The 18,065-nt window shown below is 36.2% G+C and overlaps 1 protein-coding gene across 1 annotated transcript in view; it reads right to left on the minus strand.

The window, feature by feature from the left end:
• Positions 1–18,065, minus strand: part of LOC150075081 (uncharacterized) — a 175,473-nt gene that overhangs the window by 39,979 nt on the left and 117,429 nt on the right. The window contains exons 2-3 of the mRNA XM_090389191.1: positions 9,470–9,571; positions 6,340–6,437 (exon numbers count right to left, since the gene is read on the minus strand). Of these exons, the coding sequence (XP_090245317.1) occupies positions 6,340–6,437; positions 9,470–9,571 (200 nt within the window). The remainder of the gene's footprint in view (positions 1–6,339; positions 6,438–9,469; positions 9,572–18,065) is intronic.

Raw genomic sequence — 18,065 nt, forward strand, 5'->3', positions numbered from 1 at the left:
AAAAAGAATTGTAGACAAATCTTACTTTTATATTTGAATTTTCCTTCCTCAAGATGTCTTATTCTTATAAAGTAAATACTTCAACATCACAGAGTCTCCATATACTGGAAATACAATAGAGAATTACGTGGGATAGTCAAGACTTAATATGAGGAGTGAATATCGAGTGCGGATAAATAATCTTAATTGCAATGTAAAGTATAAAATAATTTAAAACCCTTCACAGTGACATTTGCGCTATGTTGACGTCAGAAGAGGTGACAATATTACTGTTGCCACTAGGTTTCTTAAATAAATCTTTATTTGTCCTGCCAAATTTAAAATATAGGTGTACATTGGTAAGTGACAAATTCCCTTCACGGCAGAAAATGCCAGGGGATTACCATAAAATGCGAATAAAAGAATGTCTAAAATATACAAGAAAGGTTAAATATACACGAAAAGCTGACATTTAAACTACATTACTCTTCACTACATTTCTGTCTAGAGTCCTGGCAATTGTAATACAAAAGTTCATCAACATCACATCCACTGATCAACTTGTGCGAGATATACATTGAGATATATATCAATTGCGTACGCACAGTTCAAATTCACACAACTACTAGGCAACAGTAGCCTCAGCGAGCCACACTGCGGTTTGTTTCCTATATTTCGGATCTTCTATGAGCCTTAGTAGGTCAATTCCGATATGTGTTAGGCACTGAACTGATTCTAACGCACTGACGGGTATAAACCTGTCGGCCATCTTCAGTCTGTTGGTCTTCATTCTCAACGATTTTGTGCCTCTTAATGCAGATGGCGGGATGTGCCATTCACAAAGCTGCCAGAAGCATGGTGATGATATTGTGCCAGTCATCATTTTGATTGTAGTTATTAATCGTTTCCAGGCAATGACGTCTGGTAAACGCTGCAGTTTAAGCTGTTCAGAGAGCTGCGTGGTCCTTAACTGTTGAGGAAGATGGTGCTTATGGTTTGCCCACTTCAGCAGCCAGAATTCACTCGCATATATTCTCCTAATGTGGGTAGGGGTGGCTGACGCCCACAATTCGGCGCCATACAAAATGGCCGAATACACTGTGGTTCTTAAATATCGTGCGGTTGTTGCAGTCTGTTTCACGTGCAAGAGGTGCTGTTTTCTTGCCCAACGTAAGTAGTTCATTTTCTTTACAATCAGGTCAATATGAGACTTGAACGTAAGTTTCGTATCAAATGTTATTCCCAGATCTCTATGCGTCTCAACAACTGGGATAGGTTTGCCATTAAGTTTCGGGTGTACGAGCGTAGGCGATTTTTTGAGCGAGTACACCATGATTACAGTCTTCTGCGGATTTAGGGCCAAGCCAAATTTCTCTAAGTACGCGAATAAGTTCAGAAGCTTATAATTAATCTGGTCACACAATGCATTATTGTTCATGGACGGTTGGATGGGTGTTAGGATCTTAATATCGTCTGCATAAGTGCATACATCATCCCTACCGTTGCAGAACGGGATCATCATGGCGGTAAAGAGGAGTCCAGATAAAACTCCACCCTGTGGAACTCCTGCATGGAGTTGGCGTTGGAGGATCTGACTATCTGTGCGGTAATAAATGGACCGACAAGTAAGTAGGGCCTGTAGGAACTTCAGCAAATTTCCTTTTATTTGGAAGGCGTGTTGGAGCAGATGAAGTAAGGCATGTACATCCAGACTATCGAAGGCTGCTTTTATATCGGCATAAATTATTGCAATTTCCTTTCTGGCTTGGAAAGCATTTAGTATCGCGGCTTGAACTGTGAGGAGGTTAGTTATTGTTGATCTTGCAGTTATTGAATAATGAATTTGTTGAGGCTGCCCAGCCAGTATCTGATTCGACAACTTTGGCAACAGAGCTTTCTCCAGTACTTTTAACAGGGTAGATGCAGTAGATATTGGCCTATAGTGCTCCAGAAGGTTAGGCTTGGTAATTTTCGGCATTGGAATTACAGCGTACTTATTCCAGTTCACAGGGAAAACTCGGCAAGCAAGGATAGAGCTATAAATTGCTTGGAGTGGTTCAATCAGGTAAGGGCTGAGACACTTTACCATGAAGTGGGGAACTCGATCAACTCCAGCTGTGTTAGTTGACCTGAGAGAGTTAATACTCTGTATTAGTGCTTCTTTAGTGATAAGAACAGACTCCATCTTATTGTCAACTAATTGATCCCACTCAAACTCCCTGACTTGAGACTCATGATATATGCTGGAGAATCTGCTGATGTGGTCCATCCACGCTTCTTTGTCAAGCCATTTGTGTCACTTTTATGTGTGCAACGAGGTAGCTTTCCCCTGTCAAGTGTGTCTTTCATGTAGCGGTTGATTGCTCTAGATTTTTCCCTATTAAATATTGCTCTGGCCCTCAAGTAGTTAATTCTATTTTGTGTGTCATTAGACAGTTTCCATTTTCTGTGCAGAGTTTGCTTTAATTTAAACAATGCAGTTAGGCTAGAGTTCCACCAGGTTTTAGATTTTGATGACATCCTTACTACTTTGGAAGCCGCAAATTCTGTAATAGAGTTGATCCAACTGGTTAAGAGAGTTGTTGCAAATAAGGCATCACATTAAGTGCACACGTAAGTTTCCTGTACCTTTCAGTTCAATTAATAAGTTTAAAAATGTATTACAAATGATTCCCACTTATCAGAAAAGACTGAAATAGGGCAGTTAATGTACGCAGTGCATTAAATTTATGGCGCGTTAGCATATAGTAAAAATTCATGATTTATAAAAAAAAAACAACAAGCAAAAAGCGACGACTGTTATGCGTGAACTGAGACCATTTCATTTTGCTCATGGCATACAGTTCAAGCAATATCGACTGCTTCAGAAACAAAAGTAAAAATCAGCTTCAGTTACACTATTCAGCCTATCCATTCACTAGGAGTTGAGTTGTAACATGGGAACGGACAGACGGACGGACATGATGAAAACAATAGGCGATTTAAGCATATGTCCTACGTGCTTAAAAAGTGATCAAACTAATTTTTTAAAATGTAAATGTTTGAAACAAATTTTAGAATCACGAAACTTTTAAAATTCATTCGATGAATTCTTTGTTCCGTTTATTTTATATTATGAAAACGTATGACAGAACTGCACATGCCCGGAAGTTTATATGGAGGTTTAGACCAGGGGTCGGCAAACTTTTTTTGGAAAGGGCCAGATCGTAAAATTTTTTTGGGAATGGGGATTTCGCTAATATTTGAAATTTTTTACAGCGTGGAAAATGGTCAAACTTGGTTAATGTGATTTGTGTTTCAAACAATGCAAATTTTTGACGATATGACTTTACGATAGAATACGTTTCACATATGAGCACTGTTTTCCCCTGTAATTTTAAGTTAAATTCGTTAAGATATCCCACGATGTCTGTAGCAAATGCTAATTTCCATAGCCATTTTCATTATTAGATTATAGTGGTTGTGGGCAGTTTTTCTCATTTAGAAAACTTTCTATCGCTTCTCTGAGTTCAAAAAATCTCAATAAAACTTTTCCATTGCTGAGCCATCGAACTGCTGTATGGTAGGGCAAATCAGGATATTCGGCTTCAATCTCTAATAAAAAATCACGAAACTGACGATGGTTAAGTCCACGAGAGCGAATAAAGTTAACCGCTGACACAACTGGTTCAATAACACATGACAGATTGAGGTGTTTCCCACAAAGAGGCTGCTGGTGAATAATACAATAAATTACCAGAGGTTTTGAACATTTAGCTTCTTCACAAGCCTTAAAAATTTGTCCAACTAATCCTTTCCCCGTTCCACACATATTTTTACCACCATAAGTTGTGACCCATTTCAACTGATTCCATTGCAAATTGTACTGTGTCAGCGTTTTATCGACTTCCTTGAAGATATCTTCGCCTGTAGTTGTTCCATGCAGCCTATTCATAGAAGCTAATTCTTCAGTAACCTCAAACTCAAGTATTGACTCCTCGAATAAACAGCAACAATTGGGCAGTATCAGTAATGTCTGTAGACTCATCAAGAGCCAACGAAAACCACTTGAAAATTTTTGCCTTGTCTTTTAATTGACTCTTGATGTGGCTCCCGATGTCCTCAACTCTTCTCACAGTTGTTCTCGCCGAAAGACTGACAGATCGAAACAAATCCATTTTCTCTGGACACTTTCTTCGGCTGCCACAATCAAACATGATTTAATTAATTCACCATCAGTAAATGGTTTCCCTTTCTTGGCTAATAAATGAGCTATTCGTAAGCTTACTTTAGTTACTGCTTCATTATCATTTTTTTTATTTTAAGGAATAAATTGCGTTGTGATGATGCATTACGTTTTAAACTTTCCAATTTTAGCTTCCGTTGATTTTCTGTGAGTTTTGAATATAAAAGGGGAAAAAAAGATTGCAGAGCGCCGTGACAGACAATACCACGTGCGCCGCTAAAGCAAAACTGAGAGAAATGCTGGCAACACTTGTTCTACGATAGACGACAGAATGCGAATATGCGACGCCAGTAGCGCCACGTGCGGTCATTATTCTCAGCTCGGTTATTGCAGCGCGTAATTTGATTTATTTTTAATTTTTTTCATGTAAAAAAACAATATTAACCCTCGGGCCGGATTAAAATGAGGGAGCGGACCGGATTTGGTCCGCGGGCCGTAGTTTGCCGACCCCTGGTTTAGACCAGTTATTTGTTACTAGCACTTAGTCAACACTGAGGACAACTGAATAATTAATAACATGAGTAAAGCTCATTCACGAATATGAATGGCCATATATGCAACCCTATCCGTGAACATGATTTAACTTCCTCTGAAGCATTTTTCCGTACATTCGAAAAGCACAATTTGGAATATTGCTCACTATACCGAATGTTTTTCTTTTTTATTTACCTTTAAATTTTCCTTACTGTCGTAATTATTGCACAGGTGCATAGCAGCGCATCTGTGCAAGAAACTGCAATCTATAGTTCATTTAATGCTAGAACCAATTTTCCTTCCGAATACCTTGCGCACGCGCACTAGTTTCTCGAACGTCCCTACTGCTATGTTTTCGAAAGCCGAACGTGTAATTAAAACTTCGTGTTCTAAGAACGAAGAGTGGTTGTGCCTCAGATTCGCTATTATCATAACAGATTCCACCCTCCCATACCATGTAGCGTCGGGGCTATGATCTTCTCACAGCACGTGCCCTGATCTTGTAAAGCAAGTATAAAGTAACCTTCATTACCGTTCATTGTGAAAAGCCCTTTCTAGAAAACGGATTTTAATGCTTCGTTGAATGTACCTAAATCGGCCTGCCATCAAACACCAGCTGTTGCAGTCACATAGCTAACTCATGAACCACGATTTAGAAACTTTAAGGTATTTTCTAGGGTTGTGTATTCCACGTGCGATCACTTTTAAAAATGCGTTATGATGCGGAATACATTTCGAAACTCTCTGGAAAAGACTACGACTATTACAGTTGTGCTGACATATCTGAAGCTATTTACTGCAAATACAGCTGTAAATATTCTGTAGCCCAAAAGGTGGAAATTGGTGATGAAGGAGGGGGACGAGTTGAAACTTTCAACAGTTTTACAGGGAAATGAATTAGTGTAATCCGAATTGTAATAAAGAAGCACATAAAATGTACGCTCTGTAGGTAAAAATAGAAGTGAAAATGGCGCATGCGCATCAAAGAATAACAACAGAAGCGAAACATTAAAAGTTAAAGACTTTTAAATTTAATAAAAAACTACTCCAACTCCCTTTGCGATGTATTTACTGTTTCATGCTTTTAAACAGCATTAATGACTATTATTCATACTTTTAAAACAGCCCTGTTGAAAATTAACAAAATTTAAAAATACCTATTCATGCAAGCCTACTTCTATGCAACTATACGCAAATTTTTTGAATTCCCAATAATCTAACTGAAATTATGTTTTTATATATATATTTTTTCAAAAATCAACTCCATTATCATGTTTTTTTTTTTTAATAGTTGAATCGCTACTTACTAATACTTAATAGTTTATTTTGGTAAATAATGTGCGTTCTGTTTCTTTGAAAGAAATGTAAAATTCAATGTTAAAAAAAAATGGCTCTTTGTTAAGAACTTCTTTTCACAGAAAGGCAATTTTTAAATTAATGATTATTCCTGATATTAACAATCAATTCCTTTAATTTTCTAAAATTAAACGTAAATTTAATTACACACCCCTCTTTATTCTTTATAAGACGACATATCTAAGAAGTAGTTGTACAGCCCGTTGGTGTTGTTTTGTTCTTGGAGATCTGCCTGATAATAAATCTGCATAAATTGCTTTAACTTAAGGAGTCATGGTTTAAGATATTAATATTTTGGAACCTACCGTATATTTGTTGGTCATCCTGGTGGTTCCACAAGCGTGGAAATTATCTAAAGGCAATTTTATCACTGCTTTACCCTCCGCAACCTTGGGCTGGCAACCTGCAAGAAAATAGATCTCTATAAGAGAATAGCCAGAATAATTTTAAGATAAACAGTATCATTAAAAAAAAACTGATCTCTCTGCCAAAATCTCAATACTGTCCTATAAATTCTATGCAAATCTATTTATACATGTTGAGGTAAATGAAACTCGATTAAAAATAGTTTCAAATTGAACTTTTAAGGGCCTTTTCGCTCAGAAGTGAGTTAGACTTTTTGGCTATACTATACTTTAAAAAATAGTTACAATTATGCGTGTAGTTATTGCTTAAGGTGGAACAAGGTCGCAAACAGCTACATATAAAACTTTTTAATCACATATGTGCACCGAAGAAATTTTATTATTTGTGGGAATGCATCTATAATAAACTAGAAATCTTAAACTTGTTTTATCTTTAGTTACCGTAGCTTCAATAGGTCTTTATTCGTTTTATTAATAAACTCTGAGTTTATTCGGTGGAAACAGTAGTGGAAGGAACAGAGCTCATAAAGATACAATTTGAGATTCTGATTCAGTTCATTAGTTTCTACAGTAATTAAATTGTCTGCTTGTTCACAAAGCACAGTTGCTATTGATCACAGTAATAATAATTATTTCTTCAGAAATTCTTCAAAGGTTAACATTGCAAGTTTGATAGTTATCTTCGTTTCTTCAATAAATAAATTTCCAGTTGTTAAATACGACTCATGCATCCTCAATGAGGCTCAATCAGAATCTTCGTGTCTTGAGCAGTAAAATATATACAAATAAGTGAAGGATTATGAAAAAGGTGCACAGAATCTAAGGTTCGAATATTCTAACGCGCTTAAAAATTAAATTTTGTTAAAACATGAAGTTTAGGATATTATTATTGTTTAAGTTGGCTTGAACTTTTATAATTGGTGTTACAGTAATTAAGTACTGTCCAAATAGGCGTGCGATCACCGTAATCTGAGATTCTGGCTGAATGACAACTTGATTTGCAACTTATGGCTCAGCTACAAGTAGTGTTTAGCCAAATATTATCCAAGTAGAGTTTAACCAAATAGGCGACGTCCATGGTTCCTGCTGCAGCAAATTAACGTTGTTGAAATAATAAAGAGAGCAATGAAAATTGCTCTCCTTATTATTTAATATAAATATTAAATCGATAAGAATCTATAGGAATATAAATAAGCTAATTCTCCGGTTGCAAAAGTGAGTCACGTGACTAGCCTGTTCATTATCGTAAGAGAGCATAGAATATCTGCAGTTGATTGTGAAATTTAATATTAATTATTTATTATTAATATTAAATCTGTTTAAATTATGCGTTATTATTAAATTAAATCTGTTTAAATTATAAATCAAATATTAATATGCTTCTGATTGGTGCCTACAGTAGTAGACACCACACGCGATAATATAATTATTTAATATAGTACAGACAATTTAACTGTATTTTTGATAAAACCAAAGCGCAGTGTTACCCGAAATTACCACAGTATTTGGCAATTTCTTTAGATGTATAATCACAGCTCATCTTTACAAGTCAATAGAATAAAGATGTTTAAGAATTCAGAATCCCCACGTAAACTGACTATCTTCCATCAATAACTGACCAACAATAGTTTACTGACAGTGCCAAATACATCGGAGTTCCACTCGGATTAAGAAAATAAAAAGCCTTCTGATGCAGAAGGCTTTTTAAAAGAAAATATCGGATTGTAAGAGGAGGTCGCTACCTACAGTGTTCTCATTGAACAGTGACAATCGATGTATCAAAATAGCCTGAAAACTGCAGATTTATTTGGAAAAAACCAACAAGTTTATTAACAAGACTTTCAACGTCTAGGTGACTCTTACAGACAAAGAGTTTATTCAGTGGACGCACCAGCGTAACAAAAGAACGCCTATCATCCTTGTCGTTCGCTTCAGGAGAAAACGAATAGAGTGAGGGTGTTTGCTGTAGGGGTAAAAAACACGTCTGCATTAATACTACGGATTTTTCCAATAAAAGAGGGAGACGAAACTTAATCAAATCTTTTGGTCCAAAAGAGGGGCTATCCTCGAGCCATCGATCGCTGTAAGCTTAACTGATTCGATCTCTTTAGAAAAGAACTGTTAAGAAATTCCACTTAGGTTTATTATGAACAGAGGCTGCTGACAATATCCATTTAGATTACTGTATTGGCTTCCTTAATTAGTGTTCAACTTTCCTAAATTAGCATCTAGTAAGCCAGGGCAGTTCTCTACACTGTCAGAAAAATATGTAAACCAACAGTAGATTAGCACGCAAGAAAGGACGATAGCTCCTGGACTGAGTGTTTTAATCCCTCAAAGTCTTTTCTCGAAGATTTAGCTTTCTCTCCATTAATGTTTACCACATACGATGGCTGTCCAAGAAAGATTCAAAATGATATTTGTAAAGTAAGTTAATTTATTCAAATGCCCATATTTCTGCAATCCTTTACACAGTAGTCCCCTTAGACTATGTTTGGTAGCCATTCTTGGACAGTTTTGAAACTGTCTTAGCAGCTTAGCAGCACAGAATTTTATAATCATTATTGATCTTGACCCATGCAAAAAGACGGGTGAGGTCAGGCCGTATGGAAGTCACAACAGATATAATTCAGTTAGAAGTGTCTGCGTTCTTGAGAACTTCAAAACAGGGATTATCGTTGTCTTTAGAGATGGTTGGTTGGGACATAGAGAAACAATAACTTTAGAGAAGTGCTCTTTATTTAGAATGCTACTGAGGAAACTCGTGTTGAAGGGCCTTCACAACTTTGTTCACTGCTAAGTGCATCAGGACTAGGGCCATTCCCTTCTTGTACATAATCTACATTAATTATTCAACAGGAATTTATTTTTTACCTAACAAATTTTAGAAAGCATATTTAGATCAATTATACATATTAAAACTAGCATTATGTCTATTAATATTAAATTAAAAACTGGAATTAAAGCGAACACCAAAAACAGTCGTACTTTATCCATTAAGTAATTAGTTTAGTTATGTTCTATCTGAGGAAATCTTATAAAGATAACAAAAAATGAAACAGAAGATTACCAGGAAATCCTTTTAGCTTGTCCAAGTATACGGCAGAGTCTGTTGTGTTTAGCGTTATTGTGACTCTCATGACCTTGTCGGTGCAAGTGACGTCATAGTCAACTGAAAATAGAAAGAAAACATCATTAAGCTTCGTATTATCACTCAGGAATAAACCAGAAATACACAAAAGCATAGCAAATATCATTTTCGCTGTGGGGTACAAACAGGAAAGTTATTGAGCAGTTTTCTTGGGCATGTGGTGAAGCAATCGAGAGAGAATCTCGCTCTAAAAGAGAGAGATTACTCAATAATCAAAAGCAGAAAGAGAGTAACACGCGAGAGTGAGAAGGAAATGAAGTTTTCAAACAAAAACTCGTACAGTTTCAAAATCATATATTAAATAACAAACTGTTATGTTGGGACACTTCACGTTTGGAAAATTTCTTTTCATCGTAATAAGAGAGAGAGAGAGAGAGAGAGGGAAAGACCACAGAGGTTAAGGAAGCAGTTAAAGTTCTTAAGAAATGTTATTAAACGTGAGGTAAAAATGGAATATTTTATGGACCACCGTCTGCATTTGAATATTTAGAGTCCTCTGAGGACTACTTGATATAAACCTAAGAACTGCGCATGCTTAGAAGTTTACACGAAGACCTAAACTATTGTTCGTTACAAGCGTGCAGTTTAAGGCGATCCCATTGTGGCCCATCTCTTCCTCACATTCGAAATTACATCGTGGTTTTTGCTGTTTATGAATAACCGTTGAAATCTTGAGCGCTGTCGAAAGTAGAACGTTTTCTATGGAAAACATTTTACTCGTTCTAAGTAATCCGTTGTTTCCAGCGGACTTTTTTTTTTTATTTCTTTGCTATAAGCGCATTTTCTATTCAAAATGTAGGTAAATTCTTAAATAGTAAAAATTCTAGACGCAAAAGGAAATATTTGGACAACAGAATCTTTATCATGACAATGCGCCAGCTCACAACCATTTTATGCAGGATTTTTTGGCAAAATGAAAACCGTACTGTTGCCCATGTTAAAATACTTAACGAAAGGGTAATAAATCCTAAACACTTTATATATCTTCAGACCTCTCTTTGTTATGAGGACCAGTTAAATGAAAACGAGATTTAGATTGTCTAAATTGAGACTACGCGTGTACAAGAGTAAACTTAAGGAGTTCAGTGGCTACAGATAACGGAAGTTCACCCAAAGTACACCGTCATCATTATGCCTTTTCTGTCTAGGTGGTACCTAAAGGATTCCTTCACAATCCACCCTTTGCATCTCTGTTGCAAGCTTCTCTGTGTAGTTTGTGTTGAATGTCATGAGAAGGCAGACCATCAGCTCATTATTGGATTGGCTGTCTTTCATAAAACCTAAACATCAAGGAAGCAAGCCCTTGAAGATACAGAAGAAGAGAAATGGGGCAGATAGAAGAGGCTTCCTACAGGAGAACTGTGAAGAAAATTAAAGAATAGCAGGAGTGTGTAGGTGAGGGCCCTCTGCTAAGAGGGCAAAAGCATGGGAGGGTCGCAAAAAGTGCAGCAGGCTTCTCTACATATGAGGTGTGGTAATAAAGTTCCCGGACTGGTATTGCTGCAGTCATGTTCCTTGAGTTAGAAAATAAACGGAAGTGGTATGTTCAAACTTCCTCCAAAAGATTGTGGTACAGAGATTATCCAGTAGGCTGACAGATTGCAAGTAAAAACCAGTTTCGTTAGTAGCGTTAACGTTCCGTGTCACGATTTTGCAATGCAGCAACGAACGACTATCAAATTTTGCTTTAAACTGGGAAAATCTGCAACAGAAACACATGACATGTTAAAACTATTTATGGTGATGAAACGTTAAGTTGTACCAGTGTGTCTGATTGGTATAAGCGGTTCAAAGACGGACGTGAGGATGTTCGGGATGACTGAAGAAGTGGGCGTCCGTCAATCTCTCCATATGAGGACAGAGTTTCAAAAGTTGGGAAAATTGTAGCAAGAGATCGTCTTTTGACCCTCAGAATGATGACTGAGAAGTTGGATAAGAATAAGAAGACGATTCGTCAAGTTCTGCATGAAGATTTACGCAAAATTTGTACCTCACAGATAAACAGAAGCAACGAAGAGTGTCATCACCCAGACTTGTCAAGACAATCCTAAATTCCTCGATTGTATTGTCGCTGGAGATGAATGTTAGGTGAAACCCAGAAACGAAGCGTCAGAGCATGCAGTGGACTTCAAAATCATCACCAAGGCCAAAAAAAAAGTTTCGTTTACAAAAGTCCAGGATGACGATGAGGCTGATCACAATTTTCGGCAAATAGGGTGTATTCAAGTGTATCCCATCCCTATATAAACAGTCTTTCCAGTTAACAAGCGCAGACCAAGCTGAGAAAAATTCTACCCCATGAGAAGTGATTAAGCATCCTTGTGATTTTCATGTTTTTGGAAGACTTATAATGATTTAGCAGAACGCATTCCACAAGGATGTTGAAGCGATGGAACCCTCGAACAATGGTGCCAACGGCAACCAAAACACTTCTATGAGCAGAATATAAAATTCTGGTGTACAGGTGGAATAAATGGGCTAACTGTGGCGGAGGTTTTTATGAAAAATGAAGTGGCATTGACTGGAGAAAAAATTCTTTTCATTTAACTCGCCTTCATAAAATCAATCAAAGTTTTTTTCACTGCCTGCTTCACTCACTCTAATTTTTTGTTCTCTTTTTCCCCCGCCTTGCTCCAGTTGTAGGGGTTATCAAACAAACTGCGCCACGTTTTTTATTTATTCTTTTTTTTTTGTTGTTCCTCCAAACAACGTTTTGGACAGCTAATAGTGACCTGCGGCTGCACCGAAGTCTCATATCCGTTCTGGAAGTACACGCTAGCTATTCAGCCGGGTGCCTTGTAACACAAGGGTTAAATTGCTTCACACGCATGATCACATTCGCGTAGTGTGCCTTAAATTTCAAGTGCCCTTATGTCACGCTTGTAAACGTAGTAATTTAGCCAATGCACTCTTTCAGTAATGCATCGTGGAGATGTATGAAGATGCTAAGAATTGAAGGTACTGCTGCTTCGGATAAACACAATTAAGTCATGCAATCCTGGATCGAATCAATATGAGCAAAGTGGTTTACATTTCACCCTTAGGTTAAAGACTGTCAGGGAAAGAGAGAGAGAGAAAGACCGACTATCTTTATTGTAAAATAGTAATAATATTTATTTGTTGAGTTAAGCACCAAATATATATTATTACTATGTACCAACGCTAGATTTAGATTCTCATTACGATTGTGGCACTAGATGTTTACAAATACTGGAGGAATTTACGAAATAATAAATATAATAAACCGGTCCATAAATTACAAATAAAACAAATAAAAATAGCAGTCAGGGGAATCTCTATTAGAGATTCCCTGACTTCTAATCTCTCTTCGCATGAACACATCACAAACTGGGGGTTTTCTTTTTCGCTCTATGCGTTAGTTTTCTTCTAAATTACTGGTCTGCACGTTAGGTGTGCGTTAAGAGCATCAAAGCAACTAAGACTATGAGACGTCAGTATATTATGTCTGTAATTGCGTGTATCCTTCGGTCGGTTTGCTTAAACAACTTCTAACTCTGTACATATCTTAAATTCCTACCATGAAATATTGTTCACATTTGGGGTTATTTCCCCAAAGTCTCTTAAGCCCTTAGATTCCAACCAATTGAAGGCAGGCGGGTTAAATGATGATTCCACACTTTAAATTCAGTCCATGCCCTATTACACAAACTTCCTGTGGCATGCCCTTTCTATAAATATTTTCACGAGAACTGTTCTTCTGGGCATCTGCAATTATCTGTAATTCCGCAGCTCTATTCTAAATAAGTTCGCGCATGTGCCTCAACTAATTAGCATCCATTCACCATCCTGCTCCATACTGATAGAACTAGCTTTACTTAATTCATCCCTTCTACTTCTGTCCTTTGGGAAACCTTTTTTCACGTGTATTTCCTGAAAATTACAATCTACACATATTCAAGTATAATGTCAACAAATATCTGCTGTCTTCTCTAATTTCAACCTACACATCGTATTAGTGGGGATGAGAATAATAAGCGTAATGTAGGTTCAAATACCCTTTCATTAGAGCAACTCAAAAAAAAAAAAAAAAAAATGCAGCTTGAACCTCATTTATCAAATCCCTGATAACGCTCCAAAACACCGCAATGGAAAAGTTGCATTTATGAATACAGTATTCGTAAGTTTAAAGATATTTTTATTACGTTCACATTGTATTAAACATATGAGGTTATTCCTTCAAAAGGTTATTATTTTGCAAGAGTCTAGAATGAGTGGTTATTATTTTGCAAGAATCTAGAATAAGTGGTTATTATCTCTGAAGAATACAATCAGTAATATTTATGTCAACCTATTGACGGTACATACACGTTATTTCACAATTCTTCAAATCAGCTAAAGCTTGGACTAAAGAAAGGAGTATCTGAAATGTTACAAAACAACACCCAATCAATAAAGAGAAGAAATCTAATCATTAGCTAATAAAAGATACGGTTTGCCCATACCAAATTATTAAAAATCACTAGTAAAATAACAACATATCAAGTCCTACATGCGATCTAAAAATATACTAGTATAATAATATATCTTCAAAAGTTGCCGAGATTTCTTTTTCTTTGAAAATGGATCAATATGCGTACTTTTAAACATAATTTATTTCATATTAATATAATTCAGCAACAACATATTTATGCCAAAGACTACAAAGTTGTTGGGACAGTATCTTTCGAAAAAAAAAACAAAGGAACAAATATCGAATGAAATCCGTGGATGCACGAATGCTCTTTATTCCATGATTAGGAAAATGCTTTAACCAAAATGAAGTTCTGTGAAGTTACATTGCAACATACACCCGATAGGATTTCGCCGAATCTTAGAAGACAGAGCTCTACCATCACCCGCAATGAACGATCAAAGAGCAAACTGGATATCCAATTGCAAAAAACAGTCAACAATCCATAAGATGGGAGCTTGTTTAGCAGGCGTTTTTTCCAAAAACGATCAAAAGCCTTAGAATCAAGAGCAACTGCTTGAGTTTTCCAAACTTTTCCATTGAATTTTCTCAAAGATGAGTAACCTAAGTCAAATATCTAACCAGTGGGTCGATACTGACGGAATCTATATAGGCGATCACTGGAAGGTTTCTAGATAGTTTAGGTGATTAATGGATTTCTCCATCACGTTAGAAAGAGTAGAAGTAAGTGCATCTGGACTGGAGGGATTTGTCTATCTTGTTAAGGGCTGGATGTGAGAAATTTCTAAGAAGAAGGATAAACACCAGTGGAATAAGCATGTGTAAAAAGGCAATAAGAAACAGGAGGTATCTCAGGACCACAAGTTTGGAGAACAAATAGAGAAATACTATCAGGACTTTCTTGGCGTCAAGATTGTTCAGAATTCTTGAAAAATCTTTAGATCGGAAGACAGGGAGACATAGAATGGCATGTGTTAGATATGGTAAGGGGTGATCTGCCAAGATTTTCAACGCAAAAGGCACAGGAGACAAGTAGTGCTAATAAGTCAGCTTTATCTTTAGGCATGATTGCAATGGAAGCATCAGGGTGTAAGGGTAGATCAGCAGAAGTTGCGGCAAATAGTTTTGACCAAAGGCTCGAGTACCAATCCGACACGAAGAGAGTACTCTTAACCTCCTCAAAATCAAGTCTCCTCAAAATCAAGACTAATAACTTTTTTGAAACTACTGAGAGTGTAGGCAGAAAATGAGACTGGTGATTTGGACACAAATAAAGTCAACTGCAGTATGCTTTGTACAAATTTTGAACAGCCTTAAGCACATTTACTGAAGAAATTTAAGATTTGGATAAGGACGATATTTTGGAATGGGTAGAATGTGGAATAAAGGTAAACATTAGGATCGAAAAAATTTAAAACAGTAATTCAACCTGAAAAAAAAAAAATCACACAGATCATCCCATTTCGCATTAAAATAGACAACATGAGCCTGAGAAAGGCCATTTTAAACTCCTCCATCGGAGAAAGAGATTTGAGTAGGATAGGGCAAAACTTTAAAACAATTTTTAATTAATGAATATAAAAACGAGTTGGATTCATAGAAAAAAAAATATCAAGCTGTGCTAATGGTCTTGAATTGAAGATTTAAAGCAATTCATTTTAAATATGTACCATTCATTTTAAATACAAACCATTTTTGGTTTATGGACTTATCATAAACAGTTAACTCAAACAAGAAGAGTGTGTATCAGGCTTCCCAATACTAGAATTAAATGTGAATGAAGACAGAGAATCCTGAGATGAAATTAAACTAATTCTTACTGATCTCAGTAAGTGCATGAGAAGAGCACAGGTGTAACTTCAGTTCAAATGAAATCGGTAAAAATTGTCATTCGTTGTCAGATGAACACTAATTTTAGTTAATTTTGTATTAGTTCAGCATCTGTAGAAATTAAGTTGAAGAGAAGTTAATTAGTACTAAATAAGCATTTCAAATGAAAGAGCTGAGCTCTTATTTCCTGAAAAACACTCAAATTCATAAAGATCACGATCTTCCTGATTTTATTTACTTCCAAGAAGTATTGTTTTATATATAAAAAAATAAAAGGTGTCTAATAATTTTAAATAGCAAAAGCAATTTAAGTAATAAAAACACTCTTTATGTAAAAAAAATACTTATAAATAAATATATTTCTAAGTATTTTTTAACTAACTGTACCAAGTATGCTAAGCATTGACCGCTATTGAGTGGAATTTACAATAGTGAAACAGTTTTTTAAACTTGGCACGTATTCCTGATCCTGACATGGCATCTTTCGAGTTTTCCCCATCTCCAAGAGATTTATTTTACTGTATTTCGAAGAACTTTTAGGATTCTCGACTCTCCTAGCCCTGAGCTACGTAAATAAACCGAATTAAATAAATAAAATATAGATAAATGTTGCTACAGTATCTTTAGCATCAGCTATTTTATGTAAATCGAGTTTGTCTTTTGTGCTCGATACAGGACTCTTTTGAAACGCAAAATCAGTGTCATATAGTAAACGCTTCCATGTTATGTTATCTACACTTTTCCTTACTTTATTGAAGCTTCTTTCTAACTATAAATGCGACTTTCCTGTATCTATATATATTTAATATACTTTTCCTGCATTTCTGGATAAACAGGCAATCACTTCCATATCCCACGCACTCCATATCAATATAAGTCACCGAAAAAACATCAAATATGAAATATTTTCTTCACTTTCATGCACCGGTGCCGTTTATGCTTAAAATACTAAGTTCAGCCAGCCAAATTTAGAAATGTTGTTTCTCATTGACTACTTTGAAATAAACGGCGGATCGCTTATTGCTAACATTAAAGTAGAGAAACAGAAAACGGAGAGAGAGAGAGATAAAAATGGTAATTTGGATCGCTTTAATTTTACAATCATTGCTGTTTACCAGGATGCAATTTGACTAAAATTACACGATGCGTAAATAAATAAAGAGCGATTTCAGCTTCTATGGAGGCAACGAATACAGTGCACTTAACATTGAAAACAAATTATAGAACTGCAGAATGGCGAATTTAATGTAGAAATTCAATGCGCTTCTATCACTTCCTCTTTTGAATCGTGTTAAACATTAATTCTGGTTAATAGTTCTTCATAAAAATCGTTTAAAAAAAAAAGGTGTTGAAATAAATTTACAATTTACAATTATCAAACTTAGAGAAGTGAATGTTTCTATTAAAATTTATAATTAATTTAAAGATAAAAAAGTTTTTCATAAAATAATTATAAATCTTAACGGCATTTCTTATTAAACACATTGTTTTTTTGTATGCGAAACGGTGACCACTATCGACTGTAATTTACAACTGCGTGATAAAATAGCAGTTTTGGAACGTAGTAAAGATATCGCGGACTTTTAAAAGGGCATGATTGTGGGAGCTCGAAAGTCGGGTGCTACCATATCGGAAACGGCATTTCTTGTAATACAAAATGAAGAATGCAAGAACAATATCACTGGAGGACTGGAAATGAGTGCGCTGGTCAAATGAGTTCAAATACCTGGTGACACGCTGACGGACTCTTTCGTGTGTGGCTCAAGCAACATGAATCCATGGACCCATCGTGCATGGGGCCCACTAGCCAAGCAGGTAGCGGTGGTTGTTTAATATCGGGCATGTTTTGCTTGCAAGAACTAAGACCCCTGGTGTGTATGGACCAATGTTTCACTGGTGAGATTACTCAGTCATATGTTCCTAGCAAACACGATTAGACTTCTGAAAGACTTAAACATCAAACCTGGGGAGATTTGCGTGGACAAAGGCCCACAAATAAGTTTTTGCTGATACTTACGTAATGTTGTACGATTGCGTAGGTATCAGCAATGTTAGACCTTTCATTTCACCATCGCTTTACGTAGCTTCTGTGCTAGAGTCCTCCTGTTCCGGTCTGCCTACAGCATCCCCGCATTCATCTTGGACAGACGCTGAATGTATATCGAGCATTTATGTTGAACATAATCTGTCTCAGCCTTTGTATCTGAATCTTTTGTATATTACTCAATATAGATATTGTATTGATAGTTGCGC

The sequence above is a fragment of the Mastigoproctus giganteus genome, chromosome 14 (genome assembly GCF_048544385.1).
Source record: "Mastigoproctus giganteus isolate SK-2022 chromosome 14, ASM4854438v1, whole genome shotgun sequence".
Classification (NCBI taxonomy): Eukaryota; Metazoa; Arthropoda; class Arachnida; order Uropygi; family Thelyphonidae; genus Mastigoproctus; species Mastigoproctus giganteus.